Here is a 24651-nt window from a genome sequence, read left to right as displayed (position 1 = left end):
TAAAAATATGAAAAAATTGCAGTTTGTTCTTTCTGAAACTTAGAGGGTGGCAATTTTTGTCTTATACAAATTAATTTTTGTAATCTAGTCCTATAACTTTAGAAAATTAATAATTTTGGTCCCTTTTAGTCGACAAAACACATGTGTCAAACACATAAAGAATTAGGACTTTTCAGTCAGATAGGATCAAAATTGTCACATTTTCAAAAGTTAAAAAACTAAATTTCACTCCCAAGTTATAGGACGAAAACTGTAATTTTTCTTAATAATTGATACGAAATGATGAATGAGGCGTAGAATTATAAAAAATTATATACTTTTTTTTGCCTATATTGATATATTTCATTTAAACCTCAACGAAAGGGGTATAATTGTAATTAAAAAATTCTCGAATGGAATGCAATTGTAATATCAATTTTTTTTGGGAAAAAAGTATATTTTTATATTTATAGAGGGTCTAAATGTAATTATTTTTTCAAAAGGACTGGCTCAACTATATATTAATTAATATATATAAGTAGCAGCTAAGAAATTTATTTCGAGCAACAATATGAATATCGAACTAAATTAAATTCCTCCACTTAATAGCAGTGAATGAATTTTTGGTTTAATTCCAGTGCTAACAGAATTCAATTTGCCTACTTCTTTTCCAGCTACCAGATTGGCTGTACCTGGACCACGTACAACTCTTCAAGCCCTCAAAGTAAATGTACAACCACGTATGCACAGTGCCAGTGGCTACCCCACCCACAATAAGTAGCCAAAATTCTAGACTTGTTTTAATATCATTCTAATTAACTAGCATTGCCTGTTTCATATGTGGATATAACATATAGATTTTTATATCTTAAAATATATTATAAATAAAAATAAAATATATAAATAAATTGATTATATTTTATAAATAAAAGAATTAATCTAAATGTATTATCGATACAATACAAAAAATAATGTCGACGTAGTATCAAAACATTATTTGTGAGTCAAAAAAAAAATTGTACCTTTTTTTATATTAGTATAGATATAATGCAGCAAATGGGACATTTCTTACCCAAATTATATATGAATGAATCAAATCTATCACATAATAAATGTGATATAGGAACGCAAGTCGTCAGCTATCTTGCGAATGATCCGGGATTGCAGGTCGTCAACCATCTCCCGAATGATTCGAAGTCGCAGGTTCTCAACTACCTGCGTTCTCGGAAAGGTTTGGGACATGAGAGAAGAGAGCAGATCGTTAGGCTTACTAGGAGGTCCCTAACTAAGACCCTCCAATGTCTAACTCAGTGAAAGAGTTCGAGATAGAAGAAAATGTATAAATGCGAGCTAAAAAAAAGCAATCTAAAGTGGATTGTCAGTTTAATAAATGTCTTACCATAAATGAACTGAATCTGGGGTATTTATAATGTTTGAATGGGTCCATCTACTTGTCTAAAGAGGTTTACTTACATGATGCCACGTGTCAAGATCCTATCTGATAGATCAGGCAAATCAACGGTCCCCAACAATGGGTTCTCTGAGTTGGGTCGAGGGTTCGGGGCACTGGAGTGGGTCATCTCGCGATCCGGCCTGGACCTCCATGGGTCTCTGAGTCAGGTCACGGTTAGTGACCCTACCGGATTGACAATGCGAGAATCTTTACTATAATTACGTAATAGATATCAATTTTTAGGAATATTTATGTCATTTTCAAGGTAAGTATGGTATACTCTATCAAAATGTAATAAACTTGTAATATGATTGATCGCCTTTTTCTAAATTATACATCAATTACACGATAATTTTATTATATTTTTTTATATAATTTATTCAAATTCTGTTAAACCCAATTTAGATTAAATTTTTTTGAAATATTGCGGTGTTGGTGTCCCTACTCTTCATATTTTCTGCTAATTTATTTTCTGACACCACTGCAATTAAATCCAAGAACAAAATGCAATATGTCGCGCGTGTAATTATTAATTGGAAATATTCACATGGGTAGTTTCACTTACTTTTTTCTCAGCTGGCGTCAATGTAATTTTTTTTATTTATTTGTTTGTTTTGTTAATATGCAATTAATTAATTTTGGTCCTATTAAATGTGGTGTACTTTAGGAATAAATCAAATAATTGATGTAGTAAATTGGATGTACTTGTCTCCTCCCATAATTATGAGTTATTTTGAATTTTGGGAGGATCAATGAATTAAATTAGTAAGTATCTAAAGACTGGTTGAGATGAAAAATCAATTGCAAGAATAGAATAATTTAAAGGGTAAATTAATAAATTTCCAGAGGTTTGGCTTAATGACAAATATTTTTCATTGTTTAAAAATTTATAAATACCCTCTACAATGAGCTGTCACAAGAAGAAATTGATTAAAGTATTTGTAATTTTAAAAAAGTAAAGATATTTGCAATTATAATAAATTTCATCAAAACTTATTGTAGTTTACTATAATTTATATCTGCTATTTGGCAAATTGTGCATGAACTAAAATACTCTCAAATATGTTTATTTTTTTTCACAAATTATTCATTTCTTGAACCAGTTAATTCTATCATTAAAATTATATTTATGCAAATTTAAAGTTAATTCATATTATCAATTTTGATCATATATTCGTTTTATTTTTGTTGTGTTTAATTTAATTAAATAAATATAACAAAAATTTAGAGCATGCACATGTATCGAGTTTATTTTAATCCCTAGTATCAACAATGAACCCGAATGCAAACGGCAAGACTGTGCCCAAAATGCATAATAATATAACTAATCATATACTAAAATATTAATACGACATTACTAACAATATTAAATATGAATGTATATATATATATATTATTGGGAAATCATTAATTTAAAAAAAAATTCTTACTCAAATCAGATTTGATTGAATTAAATTAATTATATAATATATTTATCGTGTGATTTATCATTTTTCTTGAACTATCAATTAATTATATGATAAGTATATTATACAAATCATATAATTAATTTAAATCTGATAAGTCTGGAGTTAAAATTTTTTGTGTATCCCGACCTAACTTTTCCCTTTTTGCCCCACTCTTTTAATTCTCTTTGGGAATGGACCCTCATTAGACCACATAGTCAGCATAGGGGTGCGGTGGGAGAATGAGAGTTGGAAGCAGAGGGCGGAAGAGTGGTGAGAAGAATGGGATCATTATCTGGCAGTAGCAATTTAGGGTTGAAAGCAGTAAGCAGCAGCAGACCAAGTAGGACCAAAACAGACAACCCCGACAGCAGTAGCCTTATTGCACGAGACACTCCACCTTGGACTTCCTGCTCGTATCTTGCTGATGCCAGAGCCAGCAGTGTTATCGGGTACGAATATGCCCACCATGCTATGTTGAACCTTCTCATTGCTTTCCTGAAAAGTGCTGGCCTGCAAATCTGTAGGAAAATAAATAAATAAATAAAATAAAATCACCGGCAAATTTGAGAATTAGGGTAAGTGTGTGTACAAGATTTATTACATCATTCAGTACATTTAAAATTTAAAACTGTTTTAGTACATAATAATTCAAATTAACAAATATGTTCAGACGTACAAAATAACCACAAATTATAATTATAAAAATAGACATACACTCATATTCACGAGATTCAAGCTCACAACCTTACCAATAAAGTAGGGTCGATCTCGTTGCAATTAGGTAGCATTTCAATTTTTTGCGATTATCTTCTATTTTATTTAATATACATTTAAAACAGAATAGAAAATAAACGGAGTTTTGAGTAAAAACCAATCAGGTCATAGTTCTCGTGCTAGTAATTAAATCAAAATTACTAATACTGCATTTTCATTTAAAATTAATTCACGAAAACAATAAATTCTTATCCAAATCAAGTTTCTATCGAATTAAATCAATCACGGAGTAAGTGCAATACACGTATCATTTGTTGACAACTTTTCATGAACTGTACATCAATCATGCAATAAATGAATTATACTACCATATAATTAGTTTAAATTCATCCAAACTCAATTTGAATTGGAATTTCCCCTCCTACGTACATGTCTCATTGTCTCATATCAAATGCACATGCAAACGTAATTAAGAATCATTAATTTAAACCCACTGAATTAGAAAATAATTAATCAATCTCGTGAAGGCGACGTTGGATAGTTTTGTCCGTAATTAATAAGAAAGCGGATTTGTTACGGCTTCTTAACCAATACAATGCTCCAAACAAGTCAATTTCGGAGCCCTAAAATTAAATATTTCAACGGAAAAAATCCCTTACCAGCGACGCAAAGAGAAAAAGTGAGAGGAAAAAGAGCATCTTCGACGGCGTATCGAAGCTTCCGGAAATGGAGTACCACGCCAGGCTCGCCACGCTCGGCGCCGCAAAGAAAAGGAAGAAAACCGGCCGCAGCATCGCCGGAAGTCGGTCGCCGCCGGAGAGGCGCTGATAGAGAGTCACGAAGAGCACCAGGTAATGCACCATCCCCAGGGAGAAGAGGAAGACCGAAACTTCGCGCCACTCCATCTTAGCCGCGGCTCGAGCGCCGACCAGGTTCCCGACGACGGAGAGCTGGCTCGCTGGGTTAGCCACGGCGGTTAAGAACCTTTTACCCTTGGTGAACCACTGGCCGTAGATCTTCACGTCCAGGATTATAACCGGAATCGCGAAAATCCACCACAGGATCACGAAAGAAACGTGCTTTGGTGTGACGAATGGCGCGGATTCGAGGATCAGGAGCCAGGAGATCCAAGGGGCAAAAAGGTAATTCACCCCGACGTGGTGCATGAACTCCGCCTTTATCATGCTGAAGCGGAAGATGCATTTGAGGGAGTAGAGAAGCGAGAGGAGGATGAGTATGACTAGAGAAAACGACCATATGATGGTCAAAATGGTAGAGTAGAAAACTTTTGGGGCTCGAATTGCAATTTTCGAATCTTGAGTGGGTTGAAGTAGGATTTTCCACAATAACGCTTGCCACCCTAGAGAAAGCGTTATTCTAAAATAACCCGCATGGATTCTGGTTAAGATCAACGGGACTAAGTGTTTGGTACGTTCTGCGACCAATTTTGAGACGACCGTTTGCTCAATTGGCGGAGGAGGACTGTGTTTGGGGAGAGAAGTTTGAATTTCCATAATTTTGAGGGGTGATGAGATTGAAATGTTCAAGTTTTGAGGGATTGGTTTCTGATTTGTGTTTGAGTCAAGCAATTCACAAAGGAAGCCTATTTTTGAGTCTATCTAGTGAGAGAAGTGAAGATGGGAGAAACGTTTGTTGTATATATAAAGCGTGCTTATTGTTCAAAAATAAATAAATAAAGCGTGCTTTTTGTTTGGTAGTTGGAATTGATTAATAAATTAAGAATGCTCAATTTGCAGGTGAATTTGGCTGGTTAGACCCTCGAACAGCGGAGCATCAGATGCAATTTGCAAATATATGAATATTAATTTAAAAAGTATTTACACACTTCACACATATATATTTAAAAATATTTTAATTAATTTTTAAAAAATATATGTGTGAATTGTGTTTAAATAAATAATTATATATTTGACATGCACGTTTTGTGTAATATTCAAAATATAATATATGAAAAAATAAAAATAAAAGAATAAACGTAATAATCATTTCACTTTCATGATCTAATTTGATGTAAATGAAATATTTTTGGAATACAAATGATTAATTGCAGTAATCTCTCATGAAATTGGTGCAATTACATACTATGTATATATATATTTATATATTTAAATTATAAAATGCTTCTATCAAAAATTTACACACACTTCACACATATATTAGTTTGAAAATATTCTAAGTTATACTTTTTTTTTATTTAAAATAATATGTGTGAAAAGTGTAGTATCTTTTAAATAATTATTTATATATTTGACATGCAGGCTTTGTGTAATATTAAAAATATAAAATCTAAATTCATTTTCGATCTCATTTGATGTAAATGAAACATATATTTTGGATATTTCAAGAATATATTCCCAGATTAAAAAATATTCAAAGTCAATAGTACTTACTGCCTGATCTGAATGTAAAATGTGGCTTCCTTCTCCACATCAATTCTGGGTTTGTCCGAAATCGTGTCAGAAGGTGAAAAAGTAACCTCCAAAAACACGCACTTTGCTATTATCATTTCTAAGCTTCTTCTTTGTTGAGTTGGGTTTTCATATATATATATTTTTTGATTTATTGCAATTTACCCCTATAATAAAAAAAAAATAACAATTAAACCTTGAAGGTAAATTGATGTATTTTAGAAACACAACGGATAAATTATTAATTTTTTTTATAGAGAAATAATTTGTACAGTTACAATAACATAGGAGATTAAATTGCATTTTTTTTTCTAATTTTATTTTGGAGAAATCTTGAAGATAGGAGGCCAAACAAATTTGAAAATGAATTTACAAAGTAAACACCAAAATAAACAACTAATAATTAATTTCGAGCTTTTTTTTATTATATATTTAATTTAAATTTATTCTATCATTCAAATAATCAAATACCTAAAATCAATTGCTTGTGTTGGGTCCAAAGCTTTCCTGTCTTAATCTACCTATGAATATGACAACGTTAAACATTTTGTTTTTTTCAGTTTGCTGGTGTGGGTGGGCCATATGCCCTACCCTTTTATCTCATATATTGGGCCAAAGGCCCATTGGCCATGGGAATACCTCACAAAATTTAATTCGGCATGGGCTCATGGGCCCATGAATAGATATGGGCTTTTTGGCTTTTGTAAACAACTAAGCCCAGTTTGATTTTTTTATTTTTAATAATATTTCTAAAATTAATTAGGAGTAGTTACATTTACACTCCCAACCTATAGGCTATTTACATAAACCACTCTTCTTTTTTGTATAATAATAAAAACTACAGCTGGCAGCAAAAAAATAGGGGTAATTTATGCAATGATGTTAAAGTTTTTCGGGGTAGTTTATATAAGTGATATTAATATTTTGGTTGGTGTAAGTGTAATTATCTAAAAGATATAAGTAATTTGTGTAAACAGACCATAAATCAAGGGATGTAATTATAATTATCCCAATTAATTATAAAACAGTGAATCTTTATGTTTTGGTTTACAGTTAATCCCAAAGAATATCAAGTCAATATTTTTGATAATCCAGCTAATCTTTTTGTACTTACGAGAAAATTAATTATTTTTTATTTATAGGTAACCAAAGAGTTAAAATTTAGAAGAATCTTTTTGACTTACTAATTTTTTGTTATATATAAATAATTAATTGATTGCAACAGTACTTGTTATTTCTTCATATCCAAATATTTATTTTCAATGAATTTAGAGGCCGTTTACGTTTTCAATTCACACTTATTCATGTTTTACCATAAGAAATAGGATAAAATGCATAAAACTCTCCTATGTTTTAAAAAGTCTAAAAAAAAATTCTTTTATTTTCAGAATAGGCTAAAAGCTCCCATGTGTTTTGTAAAATTCAGCTCACTCGTCCGATCTCCGTTAAATCCAACTAACGGTGTTAATTGTTTAGAAAAAAACTGTCATACCCTTACTTAATATATATTATTTCTTATTTTAATGACCGTTGGATCTTTTTTTATCAGATATTGATAGCTAGATCTAATCAATTAATCTCAACCGTTAGATTTTAAAAAAATAAAAGGTCTAGATTCAACAAATTATTACTTATATTACATATAAATAATTTAAAATTTTAAAATATATTATTATTATATATTAAAAAAAAAAAACTAACTACCCCACCCACCCCCTTACCTCCCCTGCCTCCCACCCCCACCCCTTTACCCCCGGCTTTCCCCCTCCAAAAATCTTGTTGCCGGCAACGAGATTTTGTTAAAATTATCATATCTTCATAAAATTTTTATCAAATTGAGTGAGGCTGATTTTGTTAGAATCGTCTCGAAGAGACGAGTCTGATGGTAGTGATATGAGACCGAGATTTGACCGGACAAAGACGAATCGATGGCAAACATGTTCTACGATCGTTGCTTGAGCCAATTCTCTATGATTGACGAAAACTCAAATTGAAAGTATGAAAATATTCGTTTTGAAGAGAGGATTTTAATGTTACCATTGGCCATCGAAAATTTATTCGGACGGCACCGAAAACTTAGAAACAAGTTTCCGACAAAAAATGGGCGAAATAGCAGATTTTCTTTTTCTTTTTTTAATTTTGTAATTAATTTTAATTATATTAATTAAAATATATTTTAGTTAATTAAGAATATTTTAAATAATTATAATAATTAAATTTTTTTGGCTAATTAACAATAATTATTGTAATTAAATATATATTTTAATTATTTAAAGATAATTTTAGATTTAATAATTAATAATTATAAAATTATTTGAACTTAAATATAATATAATTTAATATTTAATATTAAATAAATTAAATATAATTTAATATTTTAATTTAAATTTAATACTTATTTTTAGAGTTTGAAATGACAAAAGGAAGACACAAAATAAGCCAAAAAGTCCTTTGTATATTATATAGATCCATAGAGGGGTATTTTAGTCCAAATTATCATTAAATATGAACTTAAACCGCAGAAAATGACTACCAAACGCAGTAGACAAACGTCTCCTCCACTTCCCATTAGTTACTAACAGAATGGGGTTTTTTTGCTGACTAAAACAAAATAGGAGGGGGTTTTTAACCTATTCTGAAAATAAGGAGGTGTTTTTTGCATACTTTTTAAAATACAAGGGATTTTCATGCATTTTGTCATAAGAAATGATAGTTGGTCAGTAATTCATAATGTTCCGATTGAGGTTTGATAACTTATTCAATCTTGGGAGTATGATATAATTCAACTATAATCTCTCATTTTATACTAATTAAGTAAATAATAATTATTAATTTATAATATCATTTTTATATGTAAAAAAAAAAGACATTTCTCACTCACAATGATGATTTATAACATCGCTACATCAATATTTTTTATTATATTCATAATATTTCTGAGTTATTATTATATACATATATAACTTTTTTATATATTTAAAATATAAAATATTATTTATTATATACAAATAAAAACAACATAGGATAAAAGTAAAGGACCACTTATAAAATGATTATTACACAAATAACTTTTACACGTTGTACAATTAAAGATTTGTCATAACTTGACTTACACGGAGATCCTAAGCCTTAGACTAAATGTTAGAAATGTCAAAGAAATGTCATCCGCCCAATGAAAATACGGAAAAATTAGGGGTGGAAAATGTAATTAAGGAAAATAAAAACCGAGTAGAAAAAGAAGCGAGCGAGCCCCTATAAAAAAGAAATAAAATTTCAATTCTCGGATCCAAACAGTGATGAGTGATCCCCCAAGTAGAGTAGATCCACCAGCAATCAGGAACAAATAGACGCAGTTTCTATTCTTCCTTATTATTATACACTCTCGATCTGTTACCCCACACTCACTTCCCTTCTTACCCACACCCTCCGGCATAGAGAATACCCAATTCGTCGCAGATCTAAATCAGGTGGACAGAGTGGATATGAGTTAGGGTTTCGATTTCTTCTTTAATTGAATATAGATCTCACGGTTCTTTTTTTGGTTGTTTTTGTTTTGTTTTTGGCTTTTATTTTTTTTTGGTTCAGAGTGTTTGATTTTGGGGGAACAAAAGAGTTGTGGGAAATGTTGACGAAGTTTGAGACGAAGAGTAATAGAGTAAAAGGTTTGAGTTTCCACAGCAAGAGGCCATGGATCTTGGCGAGTTTACACAGCGGCGTGATCCAGCTCTGGGATTACCGCATGGGGACGCTCATTGATCGGTTTGACGAGCATGATGGACCCGTTCGCGGCGTTCATTTCCATAAATCGCAGCCGCTTTTTGTATCTGGAGGTTTGATTTGTTTCTGCAGATGCTCTGTTTTTGTTTATGTTTTTGGTCTTTGTGGAATTTACTCTTGCATTGTGATCTCCGCGTGGTTTCAGGTAATTATGCTTTCTTTGGAGCATGTGTACTGTTTTGAACTCTGGATCTGCTGGTTTGTTGATGGTGTATTGAATTTGTCTTCGTGATCAGTGACTTTTGCAATTTTGATTTGCAGTTTGGATATTTCTATGTCACTGTTTAGAGGACTTAATGATCAGAATTATCATATTGTCATTAATAGTATTGGACCTTTTATAACATTTTATTTATGGCTATAAAGGCATGCTTTTAACCTTCTGTATTGTAAATGTGCTGCTATCAAACTAAAGTGTGTAGTTTATCTTGATCCTGGAATTAAGAGATCCTATCGTTTATGTAATTGTGATTTGGGTTTAAATGAAGGCATGTGTTATCTGAATGAACACGAGTTATATAATTCACGGAGTCTAGTTGTAGAGTTGGTGAATGTACATGTAATATGTTGCAGTGTTTGTTTGATTGCTAAACAATATTATACTGGTGGATACTGGTTCCACTTAAGGCAAAGGATTTTCCAGTAGCGCTGGAGGTGGAGAATCTGAACCCATGCATCATCTTTTCTTATGACTTTTATTAGGATTATGTAAGTTCATTATCTTGAGGTACACAGTATTTACTAAATTGAAGAGCAAATACTTGAAAATCAACGTACATATATCTACCTTTTCTGTCTGTGATTTATCAAGTGATATAACTCCTTTGTCAGATATCTTCTGCTAGCACTCTTTCGGACATGATTTATTACAATTTAGATGGATTCCGCATGTCAAACCTAATTTTTTGCAGGTGATGATTATAAAATCAAGGTGTGGAATTACAAATTGCACCGGTGTCTATTTACTCTTCTTGGTCATCTTGATTACATCAGGACAGTTCAATTTCATCATGAGTATCCCTGGATTGTAAGTGCAAGTGATGACCAAACAATTAGAATATGGAACTGGCAATCTCGGACTTGCATTTCTGTGTTGACTGGGCACAACCACTATGTCATGTGTGCTTCATTTCACCCGAAAGAAGACCTTGTTGTTTCAGCCTCTTTGGATCAGACTGTGCGTGTTTGGGATATTGGTGCCTTGAGGAAGAAAACAGTATCTCCTGCTGATGACATTCTGAGATTGTCCCAAATGAATACCGACTTCTTTGGTGGGGTTGATGCTGTTGTGAAGTATGTCTTGGAAGGCCATGACCGAGGGGTTAACTGGGCTTCTTTCCATCCGACTCTCCCACTGATCGTTTCTGGAGCAGATGACCGTCAAGTTAAAATCTGGCGGATGAATGGTATGCTAGCATGAATTTTGATTTATTTAACCTCTTCTTTGAGCAATGTCATTATTTTGGAGGATTGATGCTGGGATCTAGATAACCCATGTTATAGTCCAGGGTTGAGTGTTTAAAACCATATTTAACTTTGAGGATAAAAAAAGCATTTTGCTATCGAAGAGATTTTGGGACGTGACTGGTGACAATAGTCTCTTAAAATTTCTAGCGTCCTATAATTCATTCCTCCCCACATTGCTAAATAAAGGGTAGTGGTTTCTTGTATTCTGGAACGACCATGTCACTCTGTATTGATCTTCTGAGTTGTGTGTTCCATTGGAGTTTTTGAAAAGTATGTCGTTTGTTTAACTAACTGGGTTTCTTTTTTCTCGGGGGCGGGGGTTGAAGACTGATTGATATGCTATCAATTTACTGAGACACTGATGCAGAAGGGTGGACTTCTTTTTCTGAGTTTTGGCTACTGGTCATTCTAAAGATTGCAGTCAATTGATCTTGTGCCTTGTGGAAAAGATATCTGGTGGCAACCCAACACATTTATGCGCCTTCATTTTCTAATTTAACCAAGTGCTGATTCCAGTTCAGCTTCACTTGAACTGGCTGGAACTATGTATAGCCGTATAGGAAGTTCCCTCTATTAGATACGTTATACGTGTTCCTGAAACTTGCTCTAATGATGTCCGTATTGCTTTTCTAGTGGCATAAAACTTATAGGTTGTGAAATTAAATGGCTGATATTTGATTTCTTCATGCTAGATACAAAGGCTTGGGAGGTGGACACATTGAGAGGACACATGAATAATGTGTCATGTGTTCTCTTCCATGCAAGGCAGGACATCATAGTGTCAAATTCAGAAGACAAGAGTATCAGAGTTTGGGATGCTACAAAAAGAACTGGCCTGCAGACTTTTCGTAGGGAGCATGACAGATTCTGGATTCTTGCTGCCCATCCGGAGATGAATCTTCTTGCTGCTGGTCATGACAGTGGCATGATTGTTTTTAAGCTAGAGAGAGAACGTCCTGCGTTCTCTGTTAGTGGTGATGCACTCTTCTATGTCAAGGACAGGTTTCTACGTTCTTTCGAGTATTCGACTCAGAAAGATACTCAGCTGATACCTATCCGTCGTCCTGGTTCGAGTGGTTTGAATCAAGGGCCTCGAACTCTTTCTTATAGTCCTACAGAAAATGCTATCTTGGTGTGCTCAGACACAGATGGGGGATCATATGAACTCTATGTTATTCCCAAAGATAGCTATGGCAGAGGTGACATAGTTCAAGAGGCAAAAAGAGGTATTGGGAGTTCAGCAGTTTTTGTGGCTCGAAATAGGTTTGCTGTCCTCGAGAAGACCTCCAACCAAGTCCTTGTCAGGAATCTGAAAAATGAAATAGTAAAGAAGAGTTCTTTACCCATTGGTACTGATGCTATATTCTATGCGGGCACCGGAAATTTGCTATGCAGGTCTGACGACAGGGTTGTCAATTTTGATCTTCAACAAAGGATTGTTCTTGGGGATCTCCAAACATCTTTTGTCAGATATGTGGTTTGGTCTCCGGATATGGAGAGTGTTGCTTTACTGAGCAAACATTCAATTGTGATTGCTGACAAGAAGCTCGTGCACCGTTGCACTCTTCATGAGACTATTCGTGTCAAGAGTGGAGCATGGGATGGTAATGGTGTCTTTATTTATACTACTCTGACGCACATCAAGTACTGCCTTCCTAATGGGGATAGTGGAATTATCAAGACACTGGATGTCCCTGTATACATTACGAAGATATATGGGAGCACAATCTTTTGCTTGGACCGAGATGGGAAAAACCGTCCTATCATTATTGATTCTACTGAGTATATTTTTAAGCTATCCCTGATAAGAAAGAGATATGATCAGGTTATGAGCATGATAAAAAATTCAGAATTATGCGGACAAGCCATGATTGCTTATTTGCAGCAGAAGGGCTTCCCACAAGTTGCTCTTTATTTTGTGAAGGATGAGAGAACTCGTTTCAACTTGGCCCTTGAAAGTGGTAACATTGAGAAAGCACTTGAATCTGCTAAAAAGATTGATGAGAAAGATTACTGGTATAGGCTAGGTGTGGAGGCCCTGCGGCAGGGGAATGCTGGGATTGTTGAATATGCATACCAGAAGACAAAGAACTTCGAGAGGCTATCTTTCCATTATCTGATAACTGGTAATCTGGACAAATTGTCCAAAATGATGAAAATTGCTGAAGTCAAGAATGATGTCATGGGTCAATTTCATGATGCACTGTATCTGGGTGATGTCCGGGAACGGGTTAAGATTCTGGAGAATGCTGGTCATTTGCCTCTTGCATATATCACAGCCTCGGTCCATGGGCTCCATGATATTGCAGAGCATCTTGCTAAGGAATTGGGGGATAATGTTCCTTCTCTGCCAGGGGGGAAGCAAGCTTCTCTCTTGGTACCCCCGAGCCCAGTGTTATGTGCTGGAGATTGGCCTTTGTTGATGGTGAGTAAAGGCATATTTGAGGGTGGCCTTGATGATACAGGCAGAGGTGTCGATGAAGATTATGAAGAAGAGGCAGCGGATGCTGATTGGGGTGAGGCGTTGGATATTGTTGAGGTGGCCAACTTGCAGAATGGTGATGTTAGTTTGGTGCTGGATGATGAGGCTGTGCACGACGAGAATGATGAGGAAGGAGGATGGGATCTTGAGGATCTGGATCTGCCTCCTGATGCTGAGACGCCAAAGACTGCTCCTAATGCGCGGTCTTCCATCTTTGTTACCCCCACCCCTGGCATGCCTGTAAGCCAGATTTGGGTCCAGAAATCGTCCCTAGCTGCAGAACATGCTGCTGCCGGGGACTTTGACACGGCAATGCGCTTATTGAGCCGGCAGTTGGGAATAAAGAATTTCTCCCCGTTGAAGTCTCAATTTATTGATATTCACATGGGCAGTCACACTTACTTGCGTGCCTTCACCTCAGCACCAGTAATCTCAATTGCAGTGGAGAGGGGTTGGAGTGACTCAGCAACCCCTAATGTCCGAAGACCCCCTGCACTTGTCTTCAATTTCTCTCAATTGGAAGAGAAACTCAAGGCTGGTTACAAGGCTACGACTGCTGGAAAGTTTTCTGAAGCTCTTCGCCATTTCCTGTCTATTCTTCACACAATTCCACTGATTGTGGTCGAGACACGAAGAGAGGTGGATGAAGTCAAGGAGTTGGTTGTTATAGTAAAAGAATATGTTCTGGGTTTGCAGATGGAACTCAAGAGGAGGGAGTTGAAGGACAATCCAGTTCGTCAGCAGGAACTTGCAGCCTACTTCACCCATTGTAACCTCCAGATTCCACACTTGAGACTCGCCTTGTTGAATGCTATGACTGTTTGCTTCAAGGCACAAAATCTAAGCACTGCAGCCAACTTTGCCCGTCGACTTCTGGAGACCAATCCAAGCAATGAGAACCAAGCCAGGACAGCTCGCCAAGTTCTACAGGCTGCCGAAAGGAACATGAGAGATGCTACTCAGCTGAACTATGACTTCAGAAATCCCTTTGTGGTCTGTGGGGCCACATACGTTCCCATTTATCGGGGGCAGAAAGATGTAACTTGCCCTTACTGCCACACGCATTTCGTCCCATCTCAGCAAGGACAGCTCTGTACCGTTTGTGACCTTTCAGTCATAGGAGCTGACGCATCTGGCTTGCTCTGTTCTCCTTCACAGATGAGATGATTTAATCACCCCGCAGTTGATTGTTTAGTGACTTTCACCATTGGAGAAACCGGCTAAGTCAGTGGATGCGTAACCGGCTGGACAAACAAAGAGCTAGGACTTTCAGAAGCAGAGGTTTCACTTGCACTTATATCTGTGTTCTATATCTGTTTTCCTTTGGCAATATTTCCATCAACCTCCCTACCCCTTCACTATTTTTTGTTCTTATGGTTACAGTTTTCTTTGTAATAAAGCCGTGTAAGATTTTTTCACTTCAACCATTCTTATACTATGTGGGAATTTAGCGTGCCTGGCTAAATGCGGCATCTTTATCGCCTGCCTTTTTCCTTCTTATATTACGTTTGTTCTTGGATGTTCTTTTTGCAGATGTAATAGACATTTTTCATTCTCATTTTACTTAATGTAGTAATATAACTCAACTTTATGAGCTTCCTTCATTTTCTTTACTGCACTGGACTCCTTTAGCTTCAATTCTAACATGCTTGTCCACTCCAAATTTTTCTTGTATAGTAAGTTGTATCAAATTAGCATCATCCCAATGTCACTAGAGATGCATGTTTTTGTAATTACAGTTCCTTAATCTATTGCACAATTGGTGCCAACAGGTAGATGAATCAAAACCTCTGTACACTCTAATAAAAGATGTGTCAAGTTTTTCCATCTTACAGGTGTGTCAAGTCAGTAGATAAGATATGATGTGTACTAGGTTCTAGGTTTTTCCATCCAATGACAACGTTGGTATTGAAACATAAATTTACCATGTGGACATTGTTGAAGACTTATAATACAGCTTGTCCTAATGTGGATGTATTTATACATGTTGGTGAAATATCATTTCATCTATAAGTTCAGGAAAACAAATAGTTCAGCACTTCCCTTCATATGCAGCAGCTACGTTAGTTCTTGTTCGGGTTGAATTTCTACTTTGAAATTTTACTTAACAAATACTAAAATTAACTAGTGTTGCGGTGCAATCTCCTAGATGAGATGTAATCAGATTCGAACTGGAATTTTTTATTTTTCTTTTTACGGCAACAATAAGGTAATTTATTTGAAAAAATTGGAGGGACAGTGGCATGTTTGGCTGTTTCTGGGTAATCTCATGAATTGCTTTGTGAAAGACTAATGATCGTTGCTGCATAGGATGGCCCCTCCTCCCCATCAAAAAAATCCTTAGCCTCCATGAAAATGGTCTTAGGGTTGTCAAAAGTTGTTGAATCCCACGTGACTTGGCCGTCCATTCCCTCTTTTTCTTTTGGTATATAATCACTACTGATAATGCCCATTTGCCCCAACAATTATATTTATGCTCATCCACAAACCTAATTGCTCTATCACTACAAACATATCACTCCCTAAACAATATGTATTTTTCTAGGTCAGACTGATTCTAAGCCTACATTTAAATTGCTGAATTTAAAGTTTGTAATAACTAATTCTTTTGGATCATATGATTTTATACCGTTTGATTAACGTTTTGAAATATATTTTCTAAAATAATTGGTTGTTATTTGGATTTAAGGGAAGAATGTGGAGAAAAGATTTTGAATGACTCCATATTAGAAAAAAAAAAATTCAAATCTATGAATTATGAGTAATATTATGGTGTCCGCATAAATTATTACTATATTCATTATAATAGTCTTTCTTGAAATTTTTCATAATTATAAAAATTTCTTCGTTGTTTGAAAAATTGTAAGCATTTCTTGAAATCAATGAACATCTAACAGATACTCTTTCGTGATAATTCATTATAGGGGTATTTCTTAGAACATCATTAATTTCATAAGGGATTGGTAATTTTTCAAATAATGAGTAGTCCCTTGTAATTTACCTTTATAATAAAGAATAATAAATAAATTTACAATAAGTTCATATAAAGTGACATAAATACCAGATATATAGTTGAACTTGAACCTATAACCTCAAATTTGTTAATAAAATCTCAGTCTTAATTATTAAACTAAGACAACAGTAAATATCTATATATTTGTTTATTTTCTTGACTTTATCATGATGTTGAGCACATGGAGGGCCAAGTGGGACCCACCATGTGATGACTAGGACTAGGACTAGGACCCATCTTTTGCTTCTCTCTACCTAAGTTGTTTATGACAATAATTAATGGTAATAATAAAGTAATAACTAGAGATAATTGGGTGCTCATCCGTACCATGCTCACTCATCAAACTTATGAATAAAACTTTCCCATGCCCCCAAAATACGAATTGAATTTCATATTTTAAATTTAATTATATTTTTTTCATTTTATTTAACATATATATATATATATATTCTATATGTATAAACATTATACTATTTGTTTTATTAAAAAAATATTTTATACCTTACCATTTATATATTAAATAAAATATCATTTGAAATAAAAATTTAATATGCACAAAATATGGATGATATGGAGTAAACAAAATAATTATCATAAATTTACAAAGGACAATATAGTAAATAGGCCACTTAGAAGATGAAGAAGTTGAATATATAAGTGAGATTATTAATAAAAGACTCCTAAATTTTCATGCAAATTAAGAGCTTGGCATGTGCTACTTGTAGAAAAAACCATATAAAATAAGGTTGAAGATACAAATTTTTAATATGTTTGATTAATTTATTTAATTATGATTTTCTTTATGTTTACTTATTAATGATGATGCCAAAAACACAAAAAAGGAAGTGAGGTCAACTTGGAAATGAATGCGTGATTGTTTAAATTTGTTTGAATTATTATTGAGTTTGGATTGATTTGATTATTAATATAATTGAGCTCAAACGAGCTTTAATTGAGTTAAACATGAATCGAATTCGAACAATTTGAAATTATTTAGTTTATTTTTTCAGAAGGACTGATCTGAAATTTTTAAGTACATACATTTTATTATTTTTGTACTAATTAAATCGAGTTCGTACAAGCTCAAAATGTTATCATTTATAATCTACAAGAGCATTTTGGTCAGTTCATCATATGTTAATATATTTGGATTTTAATATTTAAATTATAACACATGTCTCTTCATATTGCTCCCGTTGATGTTAAGGTTAGTAGTGTTGATAAATGATTATGACCATCATATTTGTAACATTTCTTCTTCAATACTATCATCCCACTATTACATCATATTCATACACATTAGTAGCCATTTATCGCCATTATCTGTCGCATTATTGTCCACTAATTAACATTAAGATGGTGGATGATTTCTACACCTATAAAAGGGGTATCATTCTACTTGTCTTGATATACACATCTACTGCATTCAATTATTTTATAGGAATAATTATATTTACACCTCTTGATCTATGGCCTGTTTACACCAATCGCCCATATCTTTTAGATAATTATATATCATCCACCAAAATAGCATTATCACTTACGCAAATCTCCCCTTATTTTTTTGAAAAATTACAAACACGTCCCTTAAAAATGTTAGCATCATTACACAAACTACCCTTATTTTTTCTATTGTCATGGGTAGTTTATGTAACTATACAAAAGACATGTGTGGTTTGTGTAAACAGACCATAGGCCAAAGGGGGTAAATATAATTATCCCTATTTTATAAGATAGATTTATATTAGTTGTTGGAAGGTATTCTTCTTATGTGGAGTTTTGGACTCTACTACTTGTCCAGAATGAGTAAGAGTCATACAAAGTTGTCGCACTGTTGTATCCTAGAGAGGACAAGTCAAGAGTGATACCACTGGATCAGTGAGAATTTTGTTGTAGTGGGTTTGAATCTCCTTAAAGAGAGCGAAATACGCGCTTCAACTTGAAAATTTATTTTTTATTTTTTTCAATTGCTGTAATTGTTATTTTTACAACATAAAAATTAGAAAAATCTGACAAAAATTAACACATTCAATTAGTTATTGAACGATTATTAAAATAAAAGAGTATTGATAAATACAAAAATGTATTCGTAATTATATTAAAATATCAATAAAGCTCATCATAATTATATATAAATATATTATATTATATAATATTATATTGTGGATGTGAGTTAACAGCAATGAATTACATGGGCAAGGAAATGGGGTGATAGCGAAATAGGGCGCCTCCACACTCCACAGATTAATAAGCCGCGATTTTACTATTATTATTATAATGTTTTTGAAGTAGCGATTTAAAGACAAAGTGAGTTGGATGCATAAATGAAGGTGGCGCTTTTACCTTATTAATTATGGAATTTTGAACTTACACTTGTTTTTTTCCGGCTTTTTCTGACATTGATGTTTACATCTCTATGTCCTGAAATTGAATGAATGTGCTGTCAACTGCTTGTTGATTTTGGGAAAATTCTGTCATCATTATATCTCCATTAATTACATTTAATTTTGTGATTCACCTATTTTTTAAAACATATATATTTAATAAATATTACATTTATTATGTAATTACAAGTACAAATCTTATTCAACAGCAAAAATTTACACAAATATCCCATTATGTACATTACCCATCCAAACTTGCAAACCTAATATTAGCTAGACAGATGGAACGAAGACTTGGAACACAAATACCTCTACTATCTGCGAATCACAAGTATACATGTTGATGTCGTAGTTGTAATCACAAAATACACTCCTTATTCAGCCACAAAAGATTATACAAACACTTTTCAAGGTATATTACACCAACACCCCTCCCCCCCCCCCCCCCAAAAAAAAAAAAAAGTATATCTATAAGTTTACAAGGGACAGTGAATATTCGTGCATATCAACTTGACTTTGAAAAATGTGAATATTAATTTACCCCAATGGATGGAAATCAATCTCGCAAGACTTTGTTGGTTTTGAGTAGCACATCGATTCAATCAATATAATTAATAACGGTGACAAATTTTATAATTCAACAACTCCCATAAAATGAGATTATATATATACATATATATATTTATACATGTTCGATGAAATTCAAACTCATGATTTCAATCTTGCTCATAAATCTCAGTCTTAGATCGATAAAAATTGAGAATGCTGTCCTTAGATGAGAAAAAAGCCTCGTTGTTTCCATATTGTCTTATGTGGTGCTAATCATTCCTTGTTGTCAAGCATGCATAAACCTCGGAGAACTAATTATGATCATTATTTGACTATTAATTATATTTATTTAAAAGGTTGAATGTAATTATAAGCACAAGCATGAACAAATTATCATTCTTGTCCTGTCCAACCTTAAATTATAATTTTCACATTTATTTGACTATACTATTTTATAAAGTGATTGAATTATTTTTATGTAATTAGTAGTATATAAAATAAAAAATATATAATAGTGAAATTGAAAAGACTTAATTGTTAGAAGAATTATAGTGTGATGATGCAGAGGAAGAGGGAGAGGGAGAGGGAGAGGGGGATAGTGTGATAGGGTGGATTCAAAAGGCAATCGGACGCTGGGCTCGAGATACCTTCACTTCACATCACTGCCACACACACTCACCATTCTGTTCAATTCTTTGTTGGGACTCTCATTTTTGCCAAATTCTCCTATTTTTTCCTGCCAGAATTACACCCTTTGACATTTAATTTAATATAATTATATGTAAATTTTCTATCATTTAAGAAATTATATTTAATATTCTTAACGGAGGGACTCATCTGTTATATTTTAACTAACGGAGGGACTCATCTGTTAGACGAAAGAAAATTCCAGAATTGCTAGAGGTAATTTCTCAAATTACAGGAGATCTATGTGCAATTATACTAAATTCTAGGGTATGAGAGTGTAATTATCCCCTTTTCTTTTAGGTTGGATTTCAAATGCTTCGTAATAGATTTTTTTTGGATATATTTGAATAATTCTAAATATCAAGGATTTTAAATTCTTTTATTTTAATTTTGAACTAAGTTTTGATGAATATGAATGGATTTCAAATTCCATTTAGGTGAAGTCATTTAAAATTCTTTTTTTCAAATCCAAATCTATCAATTCAAATACACTCGAACACTCTCTTTATTTAAAAAATTAGAAATAATATTTCAAATAAAAAATAATTATGTCGTCCCTAAACAGTGAGGTTGAATTTCTACTTGATCCTTGTAGGGATTTTTTTAAATTTCTTTTTGGAAAAATGTAGAAAAAATTGAGAGTAGGTAAAGTAAATAATCTACAGAGCATACTAATCCATATTGAATATTTTTTAAAAAATATATTAAATTATAATTTATAATCTGTTGCCATTTGATCAGTTCAATATAAAAATTGGATGAAATCTAATGAAGACTAACAAAATTTGAGTGTAGATGCGGGTTATAAAAGTTAGCAATTATCTTTCTCTTCTCTTTTTTTTTTTTTAATTTTTTTAGATAGTAAGTATATAATTACATTAATATCTTAATAAATTAATTAATATGTCGATTCAGTCAATATATCAATACGCTAATATACTACGAATAATGAAATAAAATACAATATATCAACATAGAGTGAGACAATACGCACACATATGGTAGGATTTGACTCATGATCTTGAATTTGTTCACAAGAGTTAAGCTTTAACCACTAAACTAAAATATTAAAAGTTTTTTTCCCAATAATAGAAAAAATTACATCTACATGTAAATTCTTTGTGCTTTGAAAAATTACATGTAATACCCATAATATTTGTTTTAGTACAACAACAAGATCCTTATGTTAGTCAAGATTAACGAAATTTACTGATACTATGCCAAAAAAAAATGAATGAAAATTCATATTTTTTCCCAATTGAATAACAACTGACTTATTGCAAATCAAATAATTTTTTTTACGGAATAAATAATTAATTTATAATATAAATAAAGTGATAAATTTTATATTTTTAGTAAAATTTAAATAATAAAAAACAATGATAGGAACAATATTAGAGCATTGTATGGAGGGAGGAGAGGACCCTATCTTTTCATGCAACCAATCACACATCGTTTATGATTAGAAAGACAGGGCGTAGGAAAATGATGTGTATGCGGAAAAAAAGAGGGTCAAATAGTAAAAAAGAAGATCCTCGGGCCCCTAAAACGCAAATAAAAAATTCATTTTCGGCCACAGAAATTATTGCTTTTTCGGATCTGGTCCGCACACAATTATTTGATTAGCCAAAGCCTAGCATTAATTACTATTGTTTGGCCGTCGTTGCCTTTTACTTACCCAATAATTATTTAATTAATAATTCCAAATTATGGCCACTAATTGGGGAGGACTCACGTGTTTACATTATCAACATTTCTTTAAACGGAAAGTTTTTCTTTTATTTTCCTTTACGCACCATTATTAAAAAATAGGAATAATTGCATCCACACCCCTGATCTATGATCTATTTACACAAAACACTCCTACTTTTCTAAAAAAATTATTGCATACACCCAATAGAAACATCAATATCATTTACATAAACCATCTATATATTTAAAAAAAATTAAATATACTAAAAAATGCCGATATTATCACGCAAACTACCCCTGTTATTTAGCTGTGGGGGGTGATTTTTTTAATTATGAAGAAAACAATGGTGGTTTGTGTATATAAAGAATAGATAGGGGGTGGTCTCTAAAAAGTATTACAACTATATATTTATTCAACGCGAGTGAAAAAATTATAGTTTAGATCAGGTTTGGACAAATTTAAAGCAATCAGGAATTAGTGTATAATTTAGAGAAGACGATCAATCACGTGTTGAGTGTTGCATTTACCATATAATTGATATATATTCACAAAAAAAAATACCGATGATAAAAAAATCAAGTGATAGTATCGAAACCATTACTAATTACGTATATTAAATGACAAAAAATTTTATTACATGCGTGCAGTGGCATATAATATTAATGTGAAAAACAACGTCATGTACCCTTTAATTCCAGTAAGCACATTATTACAACATCGATCATATATATAACATGAGTTGTTCCAGCCGTACGATTTTAATGTTCGAAGCCATTGCAAATTAAAGTTGTTTCTAATCATTATTGCTCACTATTGTCTTCGAAACATTAGGTTTCAAATTTGATATGCTGATAATTAATAAAAGAGCACATCTATATATAATATGTGTGTGTATATATATATATACACAACTGTATAATCGAGTAACTTTTATTACAGGGGAGAAAGTATTGCATAATTATGAACTCGCAGCCATGAGTATAAATACATTTGTTATATCAATCGGACAGCGTAATGTAGCTATAAAATAATATATTTTGTCCTGTAATTTAGAAGTTTTACACTTTTATTTTCATTTATTATAGAATTATCACTTTTCGTTCTCTAATTTTTGAAAAGTAACACTTTTAGTCGAATGACACGTTTTCATTAAATAAAAAATGCATGTGGCGGTTAGCTTCAAAGTTATATTTTGTATTTTATTGGTTAGAAAATTCTTATTTTTGGTCTCATGCAAATTTTCAAAAAGTAGCACTTTGGTCTCATGTATATAACGACAACGTAACATTTTTTATTAAATATCTAATCAAAAGGTGTCATGGGGCCAGAACTATATATATATTTTTAAAGCTATAAAACTAAAAATAAAAATTTCATAAGTAATAGGAAGAAAAAGTAAGAAAAAAAAAAAAAAAAAAAACTAAATTACTTCATGTAAAACGTTATTTCCATTATATAACTAGCACGATTATTGTCTTGTCCTGGTCCATATAGCAACATTCTGTGTTTTATCCAAAACACAGCAATAATAATGCAAATAAAATGTGTGTTCTTCCTTTTTCTATTTAATGATTATTTCTATGGAGCAGTAAAGTTTTGTCTTCTTTACTACCTGTTCTTTTTGTTGGGATCTGTTAGTATTAATGTAATGATATTGATTTGTACTTTATTAATTAATGTAGCTGGTGGACAATATATATTCTAGTCCAATGCTAATAACAAGAGTACCTATCCACTATAGTATTTGTACTGCTACCACGTCATTTATTATTTTTATATGATTCTATAATCGAATATAAGTAATTATTTTTTAAAAACGTACAATGTTGCTCTATCCTTGCTCTCGAAACCCTAATGAAATCCCCTTGGTTCTTGCACGAATTAAAAAGTTTGTTAGGGACGATCAAATGTCATAATGATGGCAACTTGTTCCTATATAGAACAGGTCATGAGTCCAAATACTAGGGGAGATGGGAAAAACCAACTTTAATTCTACATTACAGAATTATTCTACTTTCTTTCGTTCCAGACTAAGCCCACAAACTAGTCGAGAAAAGGATTCATGTAATAATAAGGACATTGTAATAAAAGGCAAGATCATTAGTTGGATACGTATCTATCAGATTAAATGCAAGTTATTTCGATATGCGAAATAAACAAATACTTCATATATATATTAAAAAAAAAAAACTATCCCTTATGTTTTGGAAAATAAAGAATTTATTATTTTATTTTTTATTGAGAATTTTTTACTCAATTTTTAAACGAATTTTTCCCCATATCTATAAAATGATTTGAAAAAAATGAGATTTGATGATTTATAAGTAGTGGGAATCGAATGGCGATAATTTTAGCACGCGCAGGGTGAAGCAAATATTACACCTATGTCTCCTTTTTGGGCATATACATATCTTGCCCCTCTCTCTTTTTTCACTACATTCCAAACAAGGTCTTATCTATGTAAATATATGTATATATATATATATATTATTGGTAACTGGAGTTAGGAAGCTTCTCCGTTGATACATCCATCACTTCTAGTGTTGCTATCGAAGGGGTTGACCTCTAAATAGAGA

General features: G+C 32.6%; 2 protein-coding genes across 2 annotated transcripts; one reads left to right on the top strand and one right to left on the bottom strand.

Annotated features, from left to right (window-relative positions):
* Window positions 1-2805: 2805 nt before the first annotated feature.
* Window positions 2806-5328, bottom strand: LOC105166287 (S-type anion channel SLAH4). The gene is made up of 2 exons (XM_011085594.3): window positions 4254-5328; window positions 2806-3398 (listed from the first exon to the last, which is right to left on the bottom strand). The coding sequence occupies exons 1-2, from the start codon at window positions 5106-5108 to the stop codon at window positions 3096-3098; spliced, it is 1158 nt and encodes a 385-aa protein (XP_011083896.2). The 5' UTR covers window positions 5109-5328; the 3' UTR covers window positions 2806-3095.
* A 3969-nt stretch (window positions 5329-9297) lies between these two features.
* On the top strand, window positions 9298-15353 carry LOC105166286 (coatomer subunit alpha-1-like). Its single transcript, XM_020695419.2, has 4 exons — window positions 9298-9490; window positions 9609-9853; window positions 10712-11206; window positions 11960-15353. The coding sequence occupies exons 2-4, from the start codon at window positions 9646-9648 to the stop codon at window positions 14914-14916; spliced, it is 3660 nt and encodes a 1219-aa protein (XP_020551078.2). The 5' UTR covers window positions 9298-9490; window positions 9609-9645; the 3' UTR covers window positions 14917-15353.
* The last annotated feature ends 9298 nt before the right edge of the window (window positions 15354-24651 follow it).

The sequence above is a fragment of the Sesamum indicum genome, linkage group LG7, assembly GCF_026168435.1.
Source record: "Sesamum indicum cultivar Baizhima isolate 11 linkage group LG7, ASM2616843v1, whole genome shotgun sequence".
In the NCBI taxonomy this organism is placed as follows: domain Eukaryota; kingdom Viridiplantae; phylum Streptophyta; class Magnoliopsida; order Lamiales; family Pedaliaceae; genus Sesamum; species Sesamum indicum.
The sequence above is the reverse complement of the archived record's forward strand: the minus strand, read 5'-3'. Positions and strand labels throughout refer to the sequence as shown.